The 24,779-nt window shown below is 37.0% G+C and overlaps 1 protein-coding gene and 1 long non-coding RNA gene across 3 annotated transcripts in view; one reads left to right on the top strand and one right to left on the bottom strand.

Annotated features, from left to right (window-relative positions):
* BAZ1A (bromodomain adjacent to zinc finger domain 1A) overlaps positions 1-24,779 on the top strand; it is a 99,298-nt gene that overhangs the window by 70,516 nt on the left and 4,003 nt on the right. For both annotated transcript variants that reach the window (XM_047737137.1, XM_047737136.1), the window contains 9 exons: positions 205-318; positions 4,002-4,126; positions 7,691-8,287; positions 9,901-10,064; positions 10,780-10,934; positions 11,879-12,027; positions 20,191-20,438; positions 20,525-20,751; positions 22,355-22,827. In XM_047737137.1, coding sequence (XP_047593093.1) covers positions 205-318; positions 4,002-4,126; positions 7,691-8,287; positions 9,901-10,064; positions 10,780-10,934; positions 11,879-12,027; positions 20,191-20,438; positions 20,525-20,751; positions 22,355-22,827 — 2,252 coding nt within the window. The remainder of the gene's footprint in view (positions 1-204; positions 319-4,001; positions 4,127-7,690; positions 8,288-9,900; positions 10,065-10,779; positions 10,935-11,878; positions 12,028-20,190; positions 20,439-20,524; positions 20,752-22,354; positions 22,828-24,779) is intronic.
* On the bottom strand, positions 27-24,779 carry LOC125104584 (uncharacterized). The gene is made up of 3 exons (XR_007128659.1): positions 24,648-24,779; positions 14,710-14,719; positions 27-40 (listed from the first exon to the last, which is right to left on the bottom strand). It is a non-coding gene; the product is annotated as an uncharacterized LOC125104584 (long non-coding RNA).

The raw sequence follows: 24,779 nt of genomic DNA, 5'->3' as shown, positions 1-24,779 counted from the left end.
CTAAAATGATATTTCACATTGGGCTGTAATGCAATACTGGCTCACACTGATGTTCAATGGCTTAACTGTTATAAATGAATTACTACACTGTAATTTGTGATAACATTTAGAGCACTTCCGTAATTTTATGACTAAAACAATATGCCGAAAGTTAAAAGTTTATCTTCCATCAAATAGACTATAATATTTTATGTTAACTTTCAGAATTCGTAAAAGGAAGGAAGAAAAACTGAAGGAACAAGAACAAAAAATGAAAGAGAAACAAGAGAAACTGAAGGAAGATGAGCAGAGAAACTCAGCCGCAGATACATCTGTTGGGTATGGTTTGAATTACAGTGCTTACTGGGCTTTACATGAAGAATAAAAATCAGCACCTTAACCTCTAAAATGCTTTTCAGAAGTTCTAAAAACGAGTTTTCTAGTTTTTTTGTTTATAGGTACATAATAATTATACCAGTGAACCTATGAAATTTACATATATATACAGTTCTCAAGTATACATGTGTTATGTTAAAAAATACTTTCGGGGAATCTAGAATTCATTTTCTCATAAAATTAATGTTGTAAATGATAATTGCACAGAAAGCCTTCAATAGGCTATTTTTAACCAGTAGTACATTTCTAGCATTAATAGTGGCAGCTCCCTCACTCCACCACCACTACCACCACCATCACAGTTGTACAATGTATTTCCCAAAGTTCCTCTGACTTTATTGAGGAATAGGGATGAAATTGGAGGTTTTAGTAGATGGTACAGGGAGAAGGTGGAAGCACCTTAAGTAATTTAGTGACTTAAATACTCTTGGCATTTGAAAATACTTGGGACAAAAATTGGCTATGAAGACAAGTGGGAATTTTTGCATATTGTAGAGGGCAAACTCTGTTCAAATTTTGCAAAAATAATTTTTTTATGAAATCTGCAAAGGAAGGTTTTAAAATCTCAGTATTCTGAAATTCGTATATTGACTCTTAGTTAAACTTGCACATAAAAATGCCTATTAGTCTTAGAGTCATAGGTCAAAAACTTGTAACAGCTGTATTTTATATGCCCATCAATAGTACTTTAAGAAATGGAATTTGGATACCTTGGGAAAGTTAATCTGATACCTAAAGCACAAGCAAACAAAGAAAAAAAATAGATAATTGGGTTCCTTCAAAATTAAAAGCTTTTGTGCTTCAACGAACACTGTCAAGAAAGGAAAAAGACAATGCAGTGAATGGGAAAAAATATTTGCAAATCATGTATCTAATAACGGTTTAATATCCAGTATATATAAAGAATTCCTATAAGTCAACAATAAAAGAACAACCCAATTAAAAAATGGGTAAAGGATTTTAATAGGCATCTCTCCAAAGAAAATAGATATACAAGAAGCATTGAAAAGACATTCAGCATCACTAGTCATTAGGGAAATGCACATTGAAATCACAATGAGATATTACTTCACATTCTGTAGGATGGCTGTAATCCAATTAAGGGACAATAAGAAGTATTGGTGAGAATGTGGAGAAATTGGAACTCTCATGCATTGCAGGTAGAGATGTAAAATGGTGCAGCTGCTTTGGATAAGTTTGGCAGTCTCTCAGACAGTTGAACCATTTGCTATCGTATGACCCAGCAATTTCACTCCTAGGTGTATACTGAAGAGAATTAAGAGCAAATGTTCACCCATAAGTGTATATACAAAAGTTCACAGCATCATTATTCTTAATAGCCAAAGAAGTAATAACCCAAATGTCCAACAGTTGATGAATGGATAAACAAAACGTTGTATTTCTTTGGTGCTATACCCAAACAGCCCAATGTTGTTCAGCAATAAAAAGAAATAGAATTCTCATACATACTACAGTGTGGATAAACTTTGAAAACATTATGCTGAGTAAAAGAAGTTAGTCACAAAAGGCCATGTGTTGTATGATTCCATTTATATAAAAAGTCCAGAATGGGCAAATCCACAGCAAAAAGTAAGTGAGTGGTTTCCAAGGTAGTGGGGAAGAAGAAATGGAAAGTGACTACTAATGGCTACTACAGAGGTTTTCTTTTGGGATGATGAAACTGTTCTGGAATTAGATAGGGGTAATGACTGCACAACCTTGTGAATATACTAAAAACCATTGAATTTGTACACTTTAAAATGGTGATTTTAGGATATGTGAGTTACAACTCAGTATTCTTTTTGTATTTTATAAACCTTTTCAGGTTCTATTTAAATATAATTGACTTCTAACATTGTACTAATCATTTTGGATATATAACATAATGATTTGATATATGCATATGTTGTGAAATAATTACTACAATAAGTTTAGTTACTCTTCATTACCTCCTATAGTTATAGATTTTTTTCCTTGTGATCTTTAAATTTTGAAAAAAAGGAAAATAAGCATATTATAGATTCTGCCATTTCTTCTTTTTTTTTTTTTTTTTAATCCTCATCTAGCCTCACTCATTTACATTATCTCTCTGGCTCCTAACATATTAGAGTTTGCAAACCTCTGGATAAAGAACATAAGTGGTGGAACTTATTTCAGGGTTCATACAGTTTTAGTTTTAATTTGGACAGTGTAGTGGATTAGATGAAACATCTGATGTGTTCATTCAGCCTACTCTCCTCTACTGTTTGTCTATTTTCTACTCAGCAAACCATCACCTCCCAACCAAGCTACCTGGGCTGTTACAGTGGCCTCTTGTCTCCCCTCATCTGCTTTATCTCCCACATCATTTTCCACATAGCAACCAAAGTGCTTTCCAATCCTATCATTTCCCTTTTCTAAACTCTTCTGCTTTTTTTTCCCATTGCTTTTTAAGTAATGCCCTACAAAGCCTTTTGTATGTATGATCTAACCCTGCTTTTTTCTCATCCATATCTTGGATTACTTCTTTTTGTTTTATATTTTTCTCAAAATGATAAGCTCCTTCCTTTTCTCTTCAGCTCAGAGCCTTTGCACATTACCCCCTCTGCTAGAAGTGGAGATTTCTTCTTACCTGCCACCTTACTCCTCCCCAGTCTCTCTAGTCTCACAGTTTATTTTTTTATTTTTTTTTTAATTTTTATTAATTTTTTTTATAAACATATATTTTTATCCCCAGGGGTACAGGTCTGTGAATCACCAGGTTTACACACTTCACAGCACTCACCATAGCACATACCCTCCCCAGTGTCCGTAATCCCACCCCCCTCCCAACCCCCCTCCCCCCATCAACCCTCAGTTTGTTCTGTGAGATTAAGAGTCACTTATGGTTTGTCTCCCTCCCAATTCCATCTTGTTTCATTTACTCTTCTCCTACCCCCTTAACCCCCCATGTTGCATCTACTCTCCCTCATATCAGGGAGATCATATGATAGTTGTCTTTCTCCGATTGACTTATTTCGCTAAGCATGATACCCTCTAGTTCCATCCACGTCATCGCAAATGGCAAGATTTCATTTCTTTTGATGGCTGCATAGTATTCCATTGTGTATATATACCACATCTTCTTTATCCATTCGTCTGTTGATGGACATCTAGGTTCTTTCCATAGTTTGGCTATTGTAGACATTGCTGCTATAAACATTTGAGTGCACGTGCCCCTTCGGATCACTACGTTTGTATCTTTAGGGTAAATACCCAGCAGTGCAATTGCTGGGTCATAGGGTAGTTCTATTTTCAACATTTTGAGGAACCTCCATGCTGTTTTCCAGAGTGGTTGCACCAGCTTGCATTCCCACCAACAGTGTATGAGGTAGTCTCACAGTTTAAATGTCACTTCTTCAAGCAAGGTTTTCTTGATCCTTGAAAAGCTTTCATAGCAACTTGAATTTCTCATTTTTATAGTTATTACATATTTTAATTTTATAATTGTGTTATTATCTGTTTTCTCTCTGAGAATATAAACTCTATGTCATTTTGTCCACTACTTCCTAAACATAATGGCTAGCACTTCATAGGCAAGCAATAAATATCTCATGAATAGAATTATATGTTGATTAATGAAAATAATATTTGTTTTTTTCCTTAAGGGAGGAAGAAAGGGAAGATTTTGATACTAGCACTGAGAGCAAAGAAATAGAGCAAAAGGAACTTGATCAAGACACAGTCACTGAAGATGAAGATGACCCAGGATCACATAAAAGAGGCAGAAGGGGTAATACAGTAGTTTCTTAGGGGCATGCTTGCTTGTTTTTAATTTATAAGGCACTTTATAATTCAGCTATCCTGAAATATGTATTAGATTACTTCATTTGTAATTCCAAGGTGTATTTGCTTTTTAAATACCCACCTCATAGTTGTGGTAAGTTTTTTAAATGGTGACCATTTTCTTAAATGGTTTTAGAAATTACATTCAGTCTTTATCCTCATGTCATTCATACTTGAGGGAGGATGACAATATTCATATTGTTTTAATAGGTCAGTTTCTCATAACTTCAACTTTTGGTTAGCAGGATTTGTTGAGTTTTTGTATTTACTATTTTATACTAGGCCAAATAGAAATTTTTATTCTATAGCATACTCAGCATGCATTAGGTGCCATTTAGCTGCTAGAAATACAAAGGTCAATAATGCTTATAATTGGTTCCATATAGCTGAGAATGAAAATCATCTACCTTAGAATAATTGCATGAATTGCTGGATCAAAGGGAATATATTTTTTAAAGTTGTTGATACAGATTACTTCGGAGGATCTTTAACCATCTTCATTTGACAACTATTGAAGATTTTTAACTTTATTCTGCGCCTATAATTTTATATCTTTTTTTCTACATTATTTGCTAAGTAGTTATTATAAGTAGACAAAAAATTTGTATCATTGAGGCTACATTTTCTGATTATAATGCAATTGATTTAGAAATCCAAACCAAAAGGCCTCATTTGATTCATTTTAAGACACACTGCTAAATAATAGGTCAAAGTAAAAACCATAAATGGAAACTAGGAAATATTTAATACTAATCTATACTGAAAAAAACTAATCAGTATTGTACATTAAGACTTGTTGGATATAGTCCCTCTGCTTAGAAGAAAATTTCTAGTTTTAATACATATTGGGAAAGAAGAAAGGCAAATTGAGCTAGTCATTCATTTAAGAAGTTAGAGGTAGAAAACAGAATAATCCCTCCAGATGAAAGGAAACAAAAGGTACAAGTAGAAATTAATAGAAAGTAATAGAAGAGAATAGCAAAACCAAAAGTTTTTTCTTTGAAAAAATACAAACTAGACAAATCTTTCTTGAAACTGATTTGGGAGGGGAGTCACAATAAGGTGAAGACTCAAAAGGGAAGCAATGTAACTACAGATTAAGTAGAAATTTAAAGATAAGGGGATAGCATATATAGTTTTATGGCAATTACTTTGAAAGTGGAGGCAAAAAATAAGCAAAATCCTAGAAAATACACATTATAAAAATGGATTCATGAGAAAATGTATAATGTGAATGGTCCTAAATCTTAGATCTTGAATCAGTGTTAAAAATCTTTTTAGAGGGGCGCCTCGGTGGCTCAATGAGTTAAAGCCTCTGCCTTCAGCTCGGGTCATGATCCCAGGTCCTGGGATCGAGTCCCGCATAGGGCTCTCTGCTCAATGGGGGGCCTGCTTCCCTCTCTCTCTCTCTCTGCCTCTCTGCCTACTTGTGATCTCTGCCTGTCAAATAAATAAATAAATAAAAATCTTTAAAAAAAAAAATCTTTCTAGAGAGGCGCCTGGGTGGCTCGGTCTGCTAAGTGTCCAACTCTTGGTTTTGGCTCAGGTCATGAGATTAAGCCCTGTGTTGGGCTCCTCTCCACATTGGCCGTGGAGCCTGCTTAAGATTCTTTCTCCCTCTCTCCCTCTGCCCATCCCCTGCTCTGCCCCCCTCCAACCGTTCTCGCTCTGAATAAAATAAATCTTCCTACAGCGGAAACTTTAGCCCTAGACAACTTTATAGGTGAATTTTCCCAAATTTTCAGGATTGATTTATTTATTCATGAGAGCCAGAGAGAGAGGCAGAGGGAGAAGCAGGCTTCCCTGCAGAGCAGGGAACCCAATGCAGGACTTGATCCCAGGATGCTGCTATCATGACCTGAGTCTAAGACACTTAATGGACTGAGCCATCCAGGCGCCCTAATTTTCCCAAATTTTATTTTATTTTTTTAAAGATTTTATTTATTTATTTGACAGAGAGAGACACAGCGAACAAGAGAGCAGAAGCAGGGGGAGTGGGGAGAGGGAGAACCAGGTTTACCACTGAGTAGTAGGGAGCCCAGTGTGGGGCTCGATCCCAGGACCCTGGGATCACAACCTGAACCAAAGGCAGACACTTAACGACTGAGCCACCCAGGGCCCCAATTTTCCCAAATTTTAAAGCAGCAGATAGTTCTAATCTTATACAGACCCTTTCAAACAAAAGAGAAGAAATAACTCCCTGACCATCTAAGCAATCTGACAGTGATTGAAACAGGAGAAGTTTACTTCAACACGCCACACAAGGCCAGGCATGCCACCAGGAATCCAGGCTCTTTCTGCCTTGTTCATACTGCCATCCTTATGGTTTTGCTGCCATCCTCATGTTCCAAAACGATTTATCCCAGAGGTTACATATAACGCTCTACTTCCATCTCTGATCAGAAGTTTCTCATAGGTCTACCTCCCGGGGAGACATTTCCTGTTGGGAAATGCCCTACTTTTGAATTGCTAGGTACCCAACTAAGCATTAGGTACCCAACTAAGCCCTACTTTTGAATTGCTAGGTACCCAACTAAGCATTAGGGGTTCTGTTACTTTAAATCAGTGGTTAGTAAACTATAGCCGATTGGCCGAATCTGCCCTGCCAGTTTTTATATAATCCAGCTAAACTGGTTTTTACATTTTTACATTTTTAAATAGTTGGGGGGAAAAGAATGATATTTTGTAATATGAAAATGATAGGAAATTCGGATTTCAGTGACCATAGTTTTAATTGAACCCAGCCATGGTTGTTCATTTACATATGGTCTATGGCGCTTTCATGCTACAGTGGCGCAATTGAGCAGCTGTGACAGAAACCATATGGCCCACAAAGCCTAAAAATATTTACTAGCTAGCCCTTTATAATAGTTAGTTTGCGTACTCCTGCCTTAGAGAAAGGACTGAACGTAAGTTGCAGAGTAACAGACTCGGCCTCACTCTCCGGTATGGAGATTGCAGTTTAAAGTGTGTCCCTCATATTTAAGTGTACCAGTTTCTTATCAGCATAGCATATTAGTCTGTTCAGGCTGCCATAAAAAAAAAAAAAAAAAAACACACACACACACACACACACACACAGACTGGGTGGCTTAAACAACAGAAATGTATTTTCTCACAGTTCTGGAGGCTGGAAGTGAAAGATCAAGGTACCAGCAGGGTTGATTTCTGGTGAGGTGTCTTCCGGCTTGCTATGACCCTTTCTCACTCTGTCCTCACACATCCATTCTTCTGTGCCCACAAGTAAACAGAATGAGCACTCTGGTCTTTTTCTCTTCTTAAAAGGACACGAGTCCTGAATTAGGGTCCCACTCTTTGAAATCACTTGACCTTAAAATCTCCTCAAGGGCCCTGTCTCCCAATATGTCACACTGGGGTTTAGGATTTCAACCTATGAATTTTGGGGGCATTCAGTTTGGTCCATAATACTTAGTAACTTGGGATATTTTTGGATATTTTTCTGATGAAAATTTAAAATATGATGGGTGATGGTCAAATGTTTAAACCATAGGGAAAAGGAGACAAAATGGATTTAAAGAATTTACAAGACAAGAAGAAGTCAACTGTGTAACAAGAGAGCCTCTTACTGCTGATGAGGAAGAAGCTTTAAAACAGGAACATCAACGGAAAGAGAAAGAGCTCTTGGAAAAAATCCAAAGTGCCATAGCATGTACCAATATCTTTCCCTTGGGCCGAGACCGCATGTATAGGCGATATTGGATTTTCCCTTCTATTCCTGGATTATTTATTGAAGAGGATTATTCCGGTCTCACTGAAGACATGCTGTTGCCTAGACCTTCATCATTTCAGAATAGTGTACAGTCTCAAGATCCTCAGGTATCCACTAAAACTGGAGAGTCTTTGATGTCTGAATCTACCTCCAACATTGACCAGGGTCCATGTGATGATTCTGTGCAGCTGCCAAAACCAGTGCATAAGCCAAATCGTTGGTGCTTTTACAGTTCTTGTGAACAACTAGACCAGCTCATCGAAGCTCTTAATTCTAGAGGACATAGAGAAAGTGCCTTAAAAGAAACTTTGTTGCAAGAGAAGAGCAGAATATGTGCCCAGCTAGCCCATTTTTCTGAAGAGAAATTTCATTTTTCAGGTATATTTTCATTGAAAACTGTTTCTTTTCTTTCTTTCTCCCCATAATCTCCGGTTCAGGTTTAAACATCTGTCAGAGTCTTAGAGCTATATTTAAAACAGCACCTCTTTCGCTTGGACCATGTTCTCAGTTTTCAAGTTAGAGAATATTTACCAGTTAGAGGAACAAGGTTCTCTGGATTTCACTGGGTTCCATTTGGATTATGAGGAAAGGCAGCTCACAAAGATCCATACTCTTCCTGATCTCATTCCCTGATCAGTAGACCCAATAACCAAGGCACTAAGGATAACCTTAATTTTAGGCATTTGATATGATAGTGAGAGTGCGGTCGTTGAGGGTTTTGGCTAAGGGTTTAGGGACAGGTTCCCTTAGTGATCACTTCTTTGGAGACTGGCTGCAAGGGCAGATCAGGCAGCAACATCTCCTATATGATGGCCGGTTCATTAATAACAGATAAGAGAAAGCAGTAAGGCATTTTTGGGTATAAGTTTTCATTATTACTAAACGAGATTCTCTAGGTAAAGAACTCTTAAATTTAGGGACATATTGTCATGACTACTTTAGTTCTCTTCAGGATTAAAAAGTATAGATCACAATTCTTTAACAGCTTTATTGAATTTAGTTCATACACCATACAATTCACTTATTTGAAGTGTACAATTCAGTGGTTTTCATTATATACAGATGTGCAGCCATCAAACAATTGTAGAACATTTTTATCACCTCAAAAAGAAACACCAAATTTGTTTTCTGTCTCTGTAAATTTCCTTGTCTTAACATTCTGTATGAATGTGATCATATAATACATTGTCGTTTGTGACTGACTTTCACTTAGCATAATGTTTTCAAGGTGCATCCAAGTTGTAGCACATGTCAGTACTTCATACCTTTTTATAACCAAATAATGTTCCATTATATAAATATATAACACATTTTATTTAACCATATGTTAGTTGATGGATATTGCTTTTGTTTCCATATTTTGGCAGTTATGAATAATGCTGCTATCAACATTTATGTACAGGTGTTTGTCTCAACATAAGTTTTCATTTCTCTTGGGTGTATACCTAAGAGTGAAATTACTGGGTCATGTGATAATTCTGTATAATCACTTGAACGGCCATACTGTTTTCCAAAGCAACTGCATCGTTCCGTATTCCTGCCAGTAGTGTCTGAGGGTTAGAATTTTTCCACGTCCTTGGCAACACTTGTTATTGTCTGATTTTTAGATTCCAGCCATTTTAGAGGTATGAAGTGGTACTTAATTGTGGTTTTTATGTGAATTTTCCTAAAGACTCATAATGTCGAGCATCTTTTCATGGTCTTATTGGCTGTTTGTATGTCTTCCTTAAAAGTCTATTCATATCCCTTCATTGCCTGTTCTTCTTATTGGAATGTCTTTTTATTGAGTTGTAAGAGTTCTTCAGATATTCTAGACATAAGCTCCTTATCAGATACCTGATGTGCAAACATTTCCACTCCCCCCTATTTTTTGCACTTGAGGATTTATTAAGTGTTTTTATATCAGTTATCTCACTATCATAGCCATCACATTGGGGACATTATATTTTTTAGTAAGAAAATCATAATAAAGGTATTGATAACTATTTCAGACAAACCTCAAATTGATAGCAAACCAATGTATAGTCGGGGAAGATCTTCCACTGCATATGATTCAGCTCAGATGTCTGCAGAAAGACAGCTTGAATTGAGGCTAAGAGATTTTCTTTTGGATATTGAAGACCGAATCTACCAAGGAACATTAGGAGCAATCAAGGTTTGTACCTGTTCCCATTTTAGTTTACCTAATTACCAAAGTTTTGGTCATATTTGTTAATTTATTTGGTATAGGCAAGGCATGTGTGTTTTGAATAAATACATGGGAGTGCTTTATTTTTTTGTGAAAATTAAGTTTGTCCCCTGTACCAAAATACTTATATATGGGTAGAGATCTTCCTTAAACATACTCTATGGCTATCTGCTTTCTTAAACAGAATTTATAGAATGTAATTGACCTTTTTAATACTAATTTTTAGTATTTTTTAAATATCTGTTTTATGGTATTTTCATCCGAGATATTAAAATGTGTAAGGATATTTTCTTCTTCCTTGACTAGCTCCTGCCTGCTCTGCTGAGTCTGGTTTGTTTATTGGTTTCTTTGTTACCTTTTTAAAATCTGTAAGTAATTCATGCTTGATATGTGTGTTCTGTTCATTCCTTTGCTATCATCTGTCACTTTTTTGCTACTATCAGGTGACCAATCTTAGAATTGTTTATGATTTCCCTATATAGAGAGTGAGGTGCTAAAGCTTCCATCTATGAATGATATGTATTTCATTTTGGCCACTTAGTAACCTTCTTTTTAGATCCCTTTTTGATTTACAATCTGTTCTAGAATATTCATGAATTTTTCATATGTACATTGAATCTCATACTTCTTAGGAACCACATATGCCATTTTTCCAGGTTGGTAAATTTGGGTTTTGTTACAGGTTACAGATCGACACATCTGGAGATCAGCATTAGAGAGTGGACGGTACGAGCTGTTAAGTGAGGAAAACAAGGAAAATGGGATCATTAAGACTGTGAATGAAGACGTAGAAGAGATGGAAATTGATGAGCAAGCAAAGGTCATAGTAAAAGACAGGTACAAAAGGGATATTTCTAAAGTAACTCGCTTTTCCTTGCCACTTCAGTTATATGGTTCTTTGCAGTAAATGTTTCTTTTTCTTTAAAAAATTGTTACAAAAATCTTACCATGAGGAATTTTAATATTTGTAACCACTGAAATGAACATTTTCCTCAACCTCAGGCTCTCTTTTACTCTACTTTATGCTAATGCAGCCAAAAGACAGCTAGTTAAGATAATGGTAATTTCTCAAGTTCAAAAAAGAAAAATCTTTGAACTTAAGGTTTTAAAGTAACTTTATTCTATCCATTTTCTTTTCTGTAGAATAACAGTAAATTGTGGTAGGCTTAAATATTTTATGAATTATTAATCAGAACCTGTATCTTTATAGCTATAGACAGATACTTTGACTTTCAGAATTATTTTTGGGTAACTCCTCTTAAAGAGTTTATTATCTGGAAAGAAAAGAAGATATGACCCTGGGAGGGAAGATGTAGTACTGAAGGCTTTGAGCGAATAGGTTTGTACATGTAAATGATCATTTTAGCTGCAGCATGGAAATTTATTGCAAAGGGAATAAGACGGGAGGCTAAGGAACTAAGGAGGCAGCTATCAGTGTCCCAACCAGTAAAAATTGAAGCAAGAGAGAAAGAGGGAGCTGCAGCTGCCTGGGATACTTACCTTAAAGGCCTGTGACTGGGTCATCTGCCTAAAACCTTTCCCCTAAGCTTTGTCTCATCCGCCTTCCCTCCAAATATTTGCCCTTCTGACCTCATTAAATGAGTTGGTGTTTAGTTTAGCTCTTGATTCATGTAGCTTATCCTACTGGCTTATGTGATCTGTGAGATGGAGGAAACTATTTCTTACACAGGTGTAAGTAAGCATTTGGAGGAATGGACTCAAGTTTTATTTACCTAACAGTGTTTTTAAGTACCATAAACTCTTCCATGTTTTCATTGTAGACTTTTGGGCGTAAAAACAGAAACTCCAAGTACTGTCTCAACTAATGCAAGTACCCCGCAATCAGTGAGCAACGTGGTTCATTATCTGGCAATGGCACTTTTTCAGATAGAGCAGGGCATTGAGCGACGTTTTCTCAAAGCTCCACTTGGTAAGTACCAATTTCTACTTCCAAATATTAGCTCTATTTTAAAGGATTCTAAAATTGCCCTTTAATAGAAACCCACGGGCTGACACAATACAGTTGGCTAATTTGAAAAACTTGAGATTGTATTTTCATTCCAAAACATGGGTTCTTTCAGGTGAGATTTTTTTTTTTTTTTAAATAGTACTTAAGCTGTGAAGTGTGTAAACCTGGCAATTCACAGACCTGTATCCCTGGGGCTAATAATACATTATATGTTTATTAAAAAACTTAAAAAATTTTTTTTAAAATTTTTTTAAAAGATTACCAAAAAAATAGTACTTAAGTACGTTTTAGTCTAAGTACTCATCTTAATGACTGTCTTTTTAATTTTCTGTCAGTCTTTTCTTTAGTGTTTCATCAAAAGAAAGATTACCAAAACCTGTGACTAGCCAGATCCTGCATAATCAAAAACTGTATGAATGTTTGTTATCTAAAACAGAACCCCAAAGAAGCTACTTAAATGTCCGCCATTACGGGTATGGTTAAATAACGTGGGTCACTGGGGTGCCTGAGTGGCTCAGTTGGTTGAGCGGATGACTTTATTTCAGCTCAGGTCATGATCTCAGGGTCATGGGATTGAGCCCCACTTCAGGCTCCATGCTCAGCAGAGAGTCTGCTGGAGGATTCTCTCTCCCCCTCTCCTTCTGCCTCTCCCTCCTCTCATGCTCTCTCTCTCTAAAATGGGTAACTAAATCTTTAAAATAATAACAGTAATCGGATTGGAAACTGAGCACTGTATAAGAAGCACTAAGTCAGAAATACCGAGTGTTAAAGGGTACGTAAATGAGGAAATGCTCTATAATTTATGGTAGGAAGTTAGAGGATACAATCTGGATCATGTTTTTAGCAATTTATGAAATATCTTTTTTAGGTACTAATCCAGGAACATAATCATTGTGTGTTTAGGAAAATATGTTTGAGTTCCAAATCAATTTTCATATCATAACTCATAACTTCTTTTACTTCTGTGTGCTCTTTCTGATACGTTACTTTATAACTCATCATATTTAAGTTAATTTGTATCTCAATAGCGGGGTAGAAGAAAGTTTTTGTTTTTTTTTTTAAAGATTTATTTATTTATTTATTTGACAGAGAGAGATCACAAGTAGGCAGAGAGGCAGGCAGAGAGAGAGAGGAAGGGAAGCAGGCTCCCTGCTGAGCAGAGAGCCCGATTCGGGGCTCGATCCCAGGACCCTGGGATCATGACCTGAGCCGAAGGCAGCGGCTTTAACCCACTGAGCCACCCAGGCGCCCCAGAAGAAAGTTTTTAAAACCATACCTTGGGGGGCACCTGGGTGGCTCAGTGGGTTAAAGCCTCTGCCTTTGGCTCGGATCATGGTCCCAGTGTCCTGGGATCGAGCCCCGCATCGGGCTCTCTGCTCAGCAGGGAGCCTGCTTCCCTTCCTCTCTCTCTCTGCCTGCCTCTCTGCCTACTTGTGATCTCTGTCTGTCAAATAAATAAATAAAATCTTTATCAAAATAAATAAATAAATAAATAAAAATAAATAAAACCATACCTTGCAGCACCTGGGTGGCTCAGTCAGTTAAGCATCTGCCTTCAGCTCAGGTCATGATCCCAGGGTCCTGGGATCAAGCACGACATTGGTCTCCCCACTCAACAGGGAATCTGCTTCTCCCTCTTCTTCTGCCCCTCCCCCTGCTTTTGCTCTCAAATAAATCTTTAAAAATAAATAAACCATCTCCATTTGGTCTCATATTGAGAGCAACTTAAATAGACTAAAATGCTTTTTAAATTATTTGAATATTACCTTGTTTGAATAGTAAGAACAAAGTTTTCGTAAACATATGGTGCTATCAGAATGTGAATATATTTGTAAAATGTCTGTTTTGAAATTGAAAAGTTTATGGCCAGTATCTCATTGTTCTAATAAACCTCTTCATATTTTTATAAATTGGTAATTCCACCATGAGCTCAACAACTTACTTTTCAGATTTGGAAGTAGCAGTTGTGGAAATAAACATGTATGGTCATAGCTCACAAAAATATTAGTTTGTATTTCCTATATCACTCTTACTTTGCAGTCTTCAATATTTCTTAATATTTTCTGTGTCCTGGGGCATGGGTAGCTCAGTTGATTAAGCATCTGTCTGCCTTGGACTCGGGCCATGATCCTGGGGTCCTGGGATTAAGCCTCCCTGCCTAGCAGGGAGCCTGCTTCTCCCTCTTCCTGCTTGTGCTCTCTCCATCTCTATCGGTATTTCTGTCTGTCTCTCAAATAAGTAAAATCTTTTTAGAAAAAAATACTTTTCTGTGTCTAAATCGAATTACATATACAAGTGATCCCTCTCTATTATTTCTTACAACCGTATGTGAATCTACAATTACTAAAATTAAAATTTCATTTAAAAGTTATTTGTAGGGGTGCCTGGGTGACTCAGTCGTTAAGCGTCTGCCTTCAGCTCAGGTCATGATCCGCATCAGGCTCCCTGCTCCATGGGGAGCCTGTTTCTCCCTCTCCCACTCCCTCTGCTGTGTTCCCTTTCTCACTGTCTCTCTGTCAAATAAATAAATAAAATCTTTTTAAAAAGTTACTTGTAAATTATGTAGCCTTTATAAGTATTTCACTACTATTCATTAATTCTGTGATTCCAAAAAAGATAAAAGACAGTTCTGCTGATTTTTACATTTCTGAAACTGCCATCTATTAAAGTTGTTTATAAATTCAAGGGGAAAACGTCAAATTGTTTAGTGTGTCCATATTTTCATGAGTATATCTCATTAAATATCTAGACAAAGAGAACACGTTAACGCTGGGAGATGCTGCAGTTTACATCTAGTAGGTTATATGAGAGCTGAGAGCTATAGTGTTCTTTACGCTGCTTTGTATACAAGAGTGTTGGAACATTAATTTCATCCTAAGGGAAATAAAATAAACAATTTCAATTTGAGGTTTTAAAAAAAGGTGAAATAAGAAAAGTTCAACTTAACTTTGGTGGTAAATGTTGATCAAAGTTTAGATGTTGATCATTTATAATATGAATTTATCATCTACCATTGTTACCCCATAAAAAACTAATAGAATAATTGATGTTTGTAGCTTTTTATATTATATTTGGGTTTTTTTTTTAAGATTTTATTTATTTTTTTGACAGAGAGCACAAGCAGGGGGAGAGGGAGAGGGAGAAACAGGCTCCCCACAAAGCAGGCAAACCCCAGTATAGGACTCGATGCCAGGACTCTGGGATTATGACCCGAGCCGAAGGCAGTGAGTGGCTCAACCAACTGAGCCACCCAGGCATCCTGCTTTTTGTATTATGTTTAAGCCTTTGGAGGATACGTTTTGAATGGGACAACAAGAGATAAAGGTGCCTCTGGAGTTTCTAATCTAAATATTTAGAGCAAGGTAATCAAGAATATCCTTAATCTGGGAAAGAAATGGGGATTCTGCTTTATGAATGTTTGAGATAGAATATCTATTAAAATTCTCCATTCTTTCAATTATTTTTCAGCATAGCAAATTAACTGTGGTAGGAATTTTCCCAGTTTAGTTTCAGAGATTACTTCTTGAGGAAGCAAGTAAGAAATAAGAATTCTATTTACATTCCACATTCCTCAGGATGTCTCTTTTATTCTAGAAGTTAATCACATTAGTAAAACTAGGTTTTTTTTAACTTGAGGAAGATACTCATATTTGAATAATTTTAGGTAAGATTGTGAGAACTGTTTGTTTAGGTTGGTAATTTCATCATTTATAAATTCATGCTTATGGGGACGCCTGGGTGGCTCAGTTGGTTAAGCGGCTGCCTTCGGCTCAGGTCATGATTCCAGTGTTCCCAGTGTCCTGGGATCGAGTCCCATATCGGGCTCCTTGCTTGGCAGGGAGCCTGCTTCTCTCTCTCTCTCTCTTTCTCTGGTGCCACTCTGTCTGCCTGTGCTCGCGCTCTCTCTCTGACAAATAAATAAATAAAATCTTTTAAAAATAAATAAATTCATGCTTATGGTTAAATCCTTAAGCTATGAAAAAATCCTTTAACTTTATCAATTTGAAATTAGATAACAAATTAATAAAGATCAAAGGGGAGATAGGAAAAAAAGGATAAGAAAAAGAGAGGAAGATCAATCTAGTGTGAGAGGTGGTAAATTCTTAATTTTTTAAAGAATTCTGTCTTTTTAAAGAATTATGATTTTTTCTGTGTTGCTGAGTACTAGTTTGAATATTTAGCTTTTGACAGAAAACCTTGAATTTAATTTTTTTGGAAAGGAATGAGGTTGGGAACAAGCTTATAAAACAATATCATCTTCCTAGCATTTTTCTTCTACATTGCATACCTCAGCTAATGAAACTTTCTAAAAATTGGTATATAAAAAGTTGACATTGTGAATCATAATATACTTAAGTTATTAGTGAAAAAGAGGAACAGTGGTGGAGGTTTGTTTATTTATTTTGCATATGGTATTTATGTACAGCTTTTTTTTTTTTTCTTCTTTTTTACTAGCATAGGGAGAGTTATAGGGTGGGAGTTTTTGTATTGTTTTATCTCCGGGAAAAACCTACATAGCATGGTCACATGGATTACTATGTAGTGGCAGTTAACAATATGAAATTTCCCAGTGTAATAATTGATCATATGACTCTGCCATTATCTCATATTAGTAAAATCCTAATCCTAATTTCTTGAGGAATTTATTTGTGCTAGCATGATGGAAGATAAAAGAGAAACAAGATATTTCTGCCCTTGAGAGTTTTATAATCTGAAGAAGAAGCAAGACAAAAGAAAAATGGAATCAGTTGTATGCACTCTTTTTCATCCTTATTTAGGTACTATATAAAAATGTGAAAATGTGAACATCCATTTAACAGTAGGTGGGAGGGGCTCCTGGGTGGCTCAGTCGTTAAGCGTCTGCCTTCAGCTCAGGTCATGAGCCCAGGGTCCTGGGATCGAGTGCAGCGTCAGGCTCCCTGCTCAGCGGAAAGACTGCTTCTCCCTCTCCCACTCCCCCTGCTTGTGTTCCCTCTCTTGCTGTGTCTCTCTCTGTCAAATAAATAAATTTAAAAATAATAACAATAGATAAATAAAAGTAGGTGGGATAAAAACTGGACCTTGGGCTACTATTGATTTAATTTTCTTAAAGCACACTCTTTGATCAAAACCCTTAATGTTTCACCAACCTTTGAGTTAAAAATCATTCATATTGACTTTCAAGGTTCCAAAGGCTCTTCACAGTTTGGCTTTTTCTTCCACCCTTCCACATTGGCCTGTATGCAGCCTTATTTCTTGCACTTACTAATAAGAATGTCCTCTTGAGTTACCCAGGAAGATTTCTTCAAGATCTTTGAACTAGCAGTTTTTGTTGCCTCCTTCCTTAGAGATCCTGCTCAGGCCAGAACTTTTCATGAAGCCTTATATAAAAAAAACCATGGCAAATAGAAAACACAAAATGAGAGGGTGGAAATAAATCAAGTGGACTGTATTACTATATTTATTTCCTACTTTGCTAATATTTCTTTTTAGCTTTGCCTGAAGAGCCTTTGACCCTTTCATTTTTTCCCTCTCCCATTGAGTTATTGCTCTCAATTATTTTTGGAGGTTCTTAAGCTTTTTCAAACTGCTTGGTTACTTATATTTTCAAAACATTTATTTCTTAAATATGTTTTAAGATATCCTGTGTCTAATTCAAATCTCTCAAGTCTTTATGGGTCTGATTCTGCCAGCTCTTGCCTATAGTGTTTTGTTTCCACATGTGCATTGTGGGTGTGACTGTTAACTCTCATTCCTCAGAACTTGATCTATGGAAATTTCTTCAGAGAGAATCTGCAAAGATTTGTACTTGTTCCTGTCATTCACCTGAGGTCACTACCAACCTGGACCACTTTAAAAATCTTGTTTTTTTCAGGTTTTAAACTGTTTAATGCATTGCTTATAGTTAAATGTTCTCAGGTAGATTTATTTTCCCTTTCCACCCAACTTCAAGGTCCAAATAAGCAGATTTCCTTACTACTTCTTTTTTTCTTCATGGTACCCTTTTCCACCCTGATGCTGGAGGATATAGCTTTGGAGTTCTAGCTTTCCAGAAAGGATTTAACACATTGGGTGAGCCCTAGATTTCAAGTCTTGTCTCTCTCATCCTGCCCAAGAAATAGGAGCTCAAGACTTACTAGTGTTTGGCAGGTCTGCTCTTTTATGACTTCAACTCCTCTGTTCTCCCAGCTATATAAAAAATTTCTTAAAGGGACCACAGAATAGACTTCTCCTATCTTCTAAATAGTGGCACACGGGAGGAACAGTATAATGTAGGAATAATGGTAACAGTAACAGTATTTACTCCGTGATAACAGTATTTACTCCGTGACAGGCATTTTACTCGTCTTGTGTATATTACCCACTTAATCTTCCCAACAGCCCTCAGAGGTTGATGGTATATACATATTACTGTTGAGGAACCTGAGGCACACAGGAGTTCAGTAACTTGACCGAGCTCACTCACATAGGGGAGCTAGTACTTACCCCACGGCAGACTGACTCCAGAGCCTATATTCCCTTAACTATTAGGCTACTGCCCAAAAGGACTTTTTTTGAGGATAATAGTAGGAAATATGTCATAATAGAAACAAACTATAGGGGCGCCTGGGTGGCTCAGTGGGTTAAAGCCTCTGCCTTCGGCTCAGGTCATGATCTCAGGGTCCTGGGATCGAGCCCCACATAGGGCTCTCTGCTCAGCGGGGAGCCTGCTTCCTCCTCTCTCTCTGCCTGCCTCTCTGCCTACTTGTGATCTTTGTCTGTCAAATAAATAAAATCTTTAAAAAAAAAAAAAAGAAACAAACTATATATGAAGTCCTATATACCTTGTAGAATTTTGACATTATGTGGTAGTCCCTTCATAATTAAGTTTAATGTCAGGAAAACTAATGTGTTAGCAATAATTGAAGATAAATTGGAGAAATCACATGCTAATGTAAAATGATAGACTGGCTAGTTAATTCCATCTAATCAAATGACTTTTTTTTCAAGATTTCACTCATTCATTTGACAGAGAGAGAACAAGCAGGGGGAGCAGCAGGGAGAGGCAGAGGGAGAAGCAGGCTCCCACCAAGCCGGGAGCCTAATGCAGGGCTCAATCCCAGGACCCCGAGATCATGATCCAAACTGAAAGCAGATGCTTAACCAACTGAGCCACCCAGGTGCCCCTAATCAAATGACTTTTAATAAATTTTTTAGTCCAGACGACAAAAGAATGATGTTATTAATGAAAGGAAGTTTCAAATGTTCTTATGTAGATATTGGTACTGAAAGTTCTTTTCGGAAATGTGGGATATTAGCATTTTTTAATTTACCTCATTTAAAAAAATATTTTCTTAGAGATAGAAGACAATAGAGTTGGCATTTCTACATAATTGATATTTTTAATAATAGCTTTATTGAGATGTGGTTCACATATGTAAAATTCATCCTTTTAAGAAGTATATAATTTAATGGGTTTTAGTATATTCACAGTTGTACAACCATTCACCATGATCTAATTTCAGAAAATTTTCATCAGCCCCAAAAAAAGTCATATATGATTGATATTTAACTTAGAGAGCAGTCCATCTTTTTTTTTTTTTAAGATTTTATTTATTTATTTGACAGATCACAAGTAGGCAGAGAGGCAGGCAGAGAGAGAGGGAGAAGTAGGATCCCTGCTGAGCAGAAAGCCCGATGCGGGGCTCGACCCCAGGACCCTGAGATTATAACCTAAGCTGAAGGCAGAGGCTTAACCCACTGAGCCACCCAGGCACCCCAGAGCAGTCCATCTTTTATCCAAAAAGAGGAAGCAATATTCTTGACTCAAATGGATAGTAAATGACTTGTAATCATATTTAGCTAATTCTTCAAGTCAGGTCAGACAAGTTTGAGAACATATTGCCTAAGTTATTTTTCTTTTTTTAACAATTAGAATCCCGAAGTTTTGAATTATGGATTTAAGTAATTCCTTATGTCACAAATAAGATGTGGCTCAGCAAATATTTTCTTTAACATGAGGTTTTTGTTTTTAATATCAACATGATCTTTTTGTTAAGTTTTAGAACTTCAAAATCTAACCTGTTTAAAATACCAGGAAAATAACTCTAGGAGATATCTGAAGGTTTGTCTAGAAACTTAAATCACTTTACCTTGTCATTTAAGATGCCAGTGACAGTGGACGTTCTTACAAAACAGTTCTGGACCGTTGGAGAGAGTCTCTCCTTGCCTCTGCTAGTCTATCCCAAGTCTTTCTTCATCTCTCCACCTTGGATCGTAGTGTGATATGGTCTAAATCTATATTGAATGCTCGTTGCAAGATATGCCGAAAGAAGGGTGATGCTGAAAACATGGTACTCTGCGATGGCTGTGATCGGGGTCATCACACCTACTGTGTTCGACCAAAGCTCAAGGTAGTTTTTTCCTCTTCTGTGCCTTAGAATTGAGTGATTGACTTTTGAGTGACAGATGACTAATGATCATTTCTGTGACTTGTCAGACTGTGCCTGAAGGCGATTGGTTTTGTCCAGAGTGTCGGCCAAAGCAACGTTCTAGAAGACTCTCCTCTAGACAGAGACCATCCTTGGAAAGTGATGAAGAGATGGAAGATGGTATGGAAGACGAGGACGATGAAGTTGATGATGATGATGAAGAGGGTCAAAGTGAGGAGGAGGAGTATGAGATAGAACAAGATGAAGATGATTCTCAAGAAGAGGAAGAAGTCAGGTAAGTCCTAACATGCACCAAAATGAGAGTTTGCGAGTCATAGCTAAACAGTCTCTTGACTACTTAAATACAAATGGAATGATTGGGGCCCATAACTTTTTTAAAACTGGTGTGTGTAATATGGTGGCCTGAAGTTTTCCTTGCTTTAGTATTCTAAGAATTTAAAGTTATTCCTTTTTTTTTTTTTTTTTAAAGATTTCATCCATTTATTTGACAGAGAGAAATCACAAGTAGGCAGAGAGGCAGGCAGAGAGAGAGGAGGAAGCAGGCTCCCCGCTGAGCAGAAAGCCCGACGCGGGGCTCGAACCCAGGACCTGGGATCATGACCTGAGCCGAAGGCAGCGGCTTAACCCACTGAGCCACCCAGGCGCCCCAAGAATTTAAAGTTATTCCTAAGGGAGTGTAGTACCTGTGTGAGTTTAGCCAGGTCATAAAATCAAATATGAGCTCACGTTTGGACAGGAATACCAATCCAGACCTGCTGAGTTTGATTCTTACTTAATTTTATGCTTAAAGCAGCAAATAAGCGTCCCAAAGGATATTCATGATATAAAGATGAATGCAGCTTCCCAGTGCCTCTCTTGCTTTCTCAAGGAGTTATCCTCAAATATTGGTGGCCTTGGCATCTACAGAGAGAGAGAGAGAAAGGCCAGGAAGCACATGGTATTCTTCTACTCCTTCTACATTAGCCCCCAGAAACAACTTCTATACCACCGTATAACCAGGTGTTCTGCAACTTAGCAAGCTGTGTCACCCAGGCCAAATGAATGGGGTGGAGTGGAGGCCTGGTCATTCCTGCTATGGCAGCACTAGAGCTTTCCCCCCCTTATTTGCCCCCAAGACTTCCCCACCTTTTTAACATTTGAACCCCATTCATGTGGAATCAGGAAAGTGGATGTAAAACAAGGGCAGCTTTGAACTGAGAAAGTACAGAAAGGCCAGTCTGCGGAGGATAGGTAGAGAGAGCTGCCCCATCTATTGTAAGCAAGTTGTTACTTTTTACTAGCTCCACCCAGTAGGAGCCGTCATCCCTATAGATGATAAGGGCAGTATTTGTGTTAGACATAAAGATGATAAAGAATTTAGAAAATTCTTGGAAATATTTTAGGTAAACTGGAAGTCCAGGTATGTGGGCAGATGGATTAAAAAGAGGCTTAGTGGGGTTGTTTCATCCTTGTCTACAACTTAAAGGCAATTAAAGGATGAACCAAGGGGTGCCTGGCTGGCTCAGTCAGTGGAGCATGTAACTTTTGATCTCAGGGTCATGAGTTCTAGCCCCATGTTGGGGGTAGAGTTTACTAAAATGTTGAACCTAGTTTTGTATTTTACCATGTAAAATACCATGTATTTTACCATGAGAACCAGAAAATGGCAAAGAGATTCTTAGCTTCGTATTCAGGACAGGTTTAGGGCCTACTTTGACCAAACTTGTGGGTTACCTCAGCATCAATGGTAATGAAAAGTGATAGTCTCCTGTAGCGTAAGGACACCAAAGAAATGTATGTAGAACTCACTGGCTGAATAGTAGAACAAGGGGAATAGACATAATCTTATGTGCATTGTTTCTCTGTACAATAATTATGTTTTCTAACAATATTTACAGCCCACCAAAACGAGGAAGACCGCAAGTTAGATTGCCAATTAAGACAAGAGGGAGACTTAGCTCTTCTTTCTCAAGTCGTGGCCAACGACAAGATCCTGGAAGATATACTTCAAGGAGTCAGCAGAGTACACCCAAAACAACTGTTCCTTCTAAAACCACCAGTGGTAGAAGCCTTAGAAAGATAAAGTCTGCTCCTCCAACAGAAACTAAATCTTTAAGAATTGCCGGTCGTTCTACTCGCCAGAGTTACGGCCCACTGCAAGCAGATGTATTTGTGGAACTACTTAGTCCTCGTAGAAAACGCAGAGGCAGGAAGAGTGCTAATAATACACCAGAAAATAGTCCCAACTTTCCTAACTTCAGAGTCATTGCCACAAAGTCAGGTGACAAGTCAAGATCTCTAAATGTTACTCCAAAACTTTCTCTCCAAGATAGTGAATCCAAGAGAAGAGGAAGGAAAAGACAATCTACAGGTATGAAGAAGTCTAATTTAAATTATTCTTACCTAAGAAAATAGAATCATTTGGGAAGATTGAGTGTTGAGATATTTTGCATCATTTCTTAAAGGCTGTCACTTAAATAGACAAAGTGACTAGGGAGTAGCATGGCTTGAAGCATAATATTCATCGAAAGGACAGCAATTTGGGGAATAAGGTAAATGATACGAGTATTTTTCTAGTAAGGTAGTTGTGAGAAAGTTGCAGTGTCCTGTTTCTAATGGAGAGATTTGGCCAACATTTCAGTAGTGTCAGTAGAAGACGTTATAACACACTTCATTCTCTTTTCCTCCTTTAAAATACACGTAACTCATCATCATCTAGACAAGCTATGTTGGATTATTTGGGAAGTTTCCTATCATACTGAATTGGGGGCAGGGGAAGAATGGGGGAGTAATATTGTTAGGGAGTGATCATCGGCTATCTTTTTAATTCTGATAATTGTTGTTTATAGGAATCTTTATCCAAACAATAATCTCTTTATGATCTCTTCAATTCTATTATTTCTTTCCTTTAATATCAGTAGCAATAAAACTTTGATAGTTCCAAAAAATGAAATTAGACGTAAAAAATGATACTGTTCCTTGAACTATAGAGAGGTTGTATTGCATTATTCAAATACTTGAGAGGATTAAGGAGTTCATTGGTGGAAGAATGGAAGACAGTGTCTGTTATGCAATCACCAGATTGTCAGGATGGTGGGAGGGTATTGTATCAGGTAACTTGGCACCAAGATCTAATTTAGCTTTTCCTGTCCCCTTATCTATCTGTTTTGCTTTTCCCCAATTCTGAACTTCAAGCTATTTGGAAACATAGTATACCTAAAATATTTGTATTCTAAAAACTCTGCTAAGAAAAAAATTTTTTAATTGATTTATAAAATTACTAACCTGGTTCCAATGACAAAGAGGGAGGAGGAAATGTATGCATTTATATTTAAACGGAGAATTTAAACACCTGAATTCATTGTATGAACTATGCTAATTCATACTCTTGAGATTTCATTATATATACCTTAGGTTTTGTGAGAAAGCATTTTGCTTTAACAAAGTCGCCATATAAAATTAAGATAATAGGGACACCTGGGTGGCTCAGTCGGTTGAGGGACTGACTCTTGATTTTGGCTAGGTTTGTGATTCCAGGGTCACAGGACTGAGGCCCACCTCAGCCTCCACACTCAGCATGGAGTCTACTTGTCCCTCTGCCTCTGCTCCCCACCGCCCCGCAAGTTGCTCCTCCCCCGCAATAAATAGGGAGATTTTCTTTAAGATAATCTTTTACTTCATTGTTGAGCATTACATTTCTATTATGCAGGATTAATTTTAAAGAGGCCTACTTGCTAGATTTGAAGAGTTTGCTTTCCTAAGGATGTGTTTCAGGAAATTCTGGAGAATTACTTGCTTGCTTATTATAGTTGAAAAAATATTTTTAATAGAATAGGCAAAAAATAAACTTTATGTCCTAGGAATTTTCTTTTATATTACAGTAAGTTAATAAATAAATAATAAATAAAACATGTTTAATTAATAAAACATGTTTACAACATGTTCCCAATTGAATGTTTGATTAATTTGGAAATTTTATGATCAAAAAGGAAATACTGAGGCACCTGGCTGGCTCCGTCGGTAGAGCATGCAACTCTTGATCTTGGGGTTGTAAGTTTGAGACCCACATTGGGTGTAAAGATGACTTAAAAATAAAATCTTTAGGGGTGCCTAGCTGGCTCCATTGGAAGAGCTTGTGACTCTTCATCTCAAGGTCGTGATTTCAAGCCCCGCATTGGATGTAAAGATTACTTAAATAAAAACTTTTTTAAAAAATTAATAATCATAAAAAATAATAAAATAAATATAAAGTCTTTTTTAAAACAGGAAAGAGTGAATATTTGGTTCAGATTTTCGTGTTTCAGAATGTAAGTTAGTTTATTT

The sequence above is a fragment of the Lutra lutra genome, chromosome 7 (genome assembly GCF_902655055.1).
Source record: "Lutra lutra chromosome 7, mLutLut1.2, whole genome shotgun sequence".
Lineage (NCBI taxonomy): Eukaryota > Metazoa > Chordata > Mammalia > Carnivora > Mustelidae > Lutra > Lutra lutra.
This window is presented reverse-complemented; position numbering and strand designations above follow the sequence as displayed.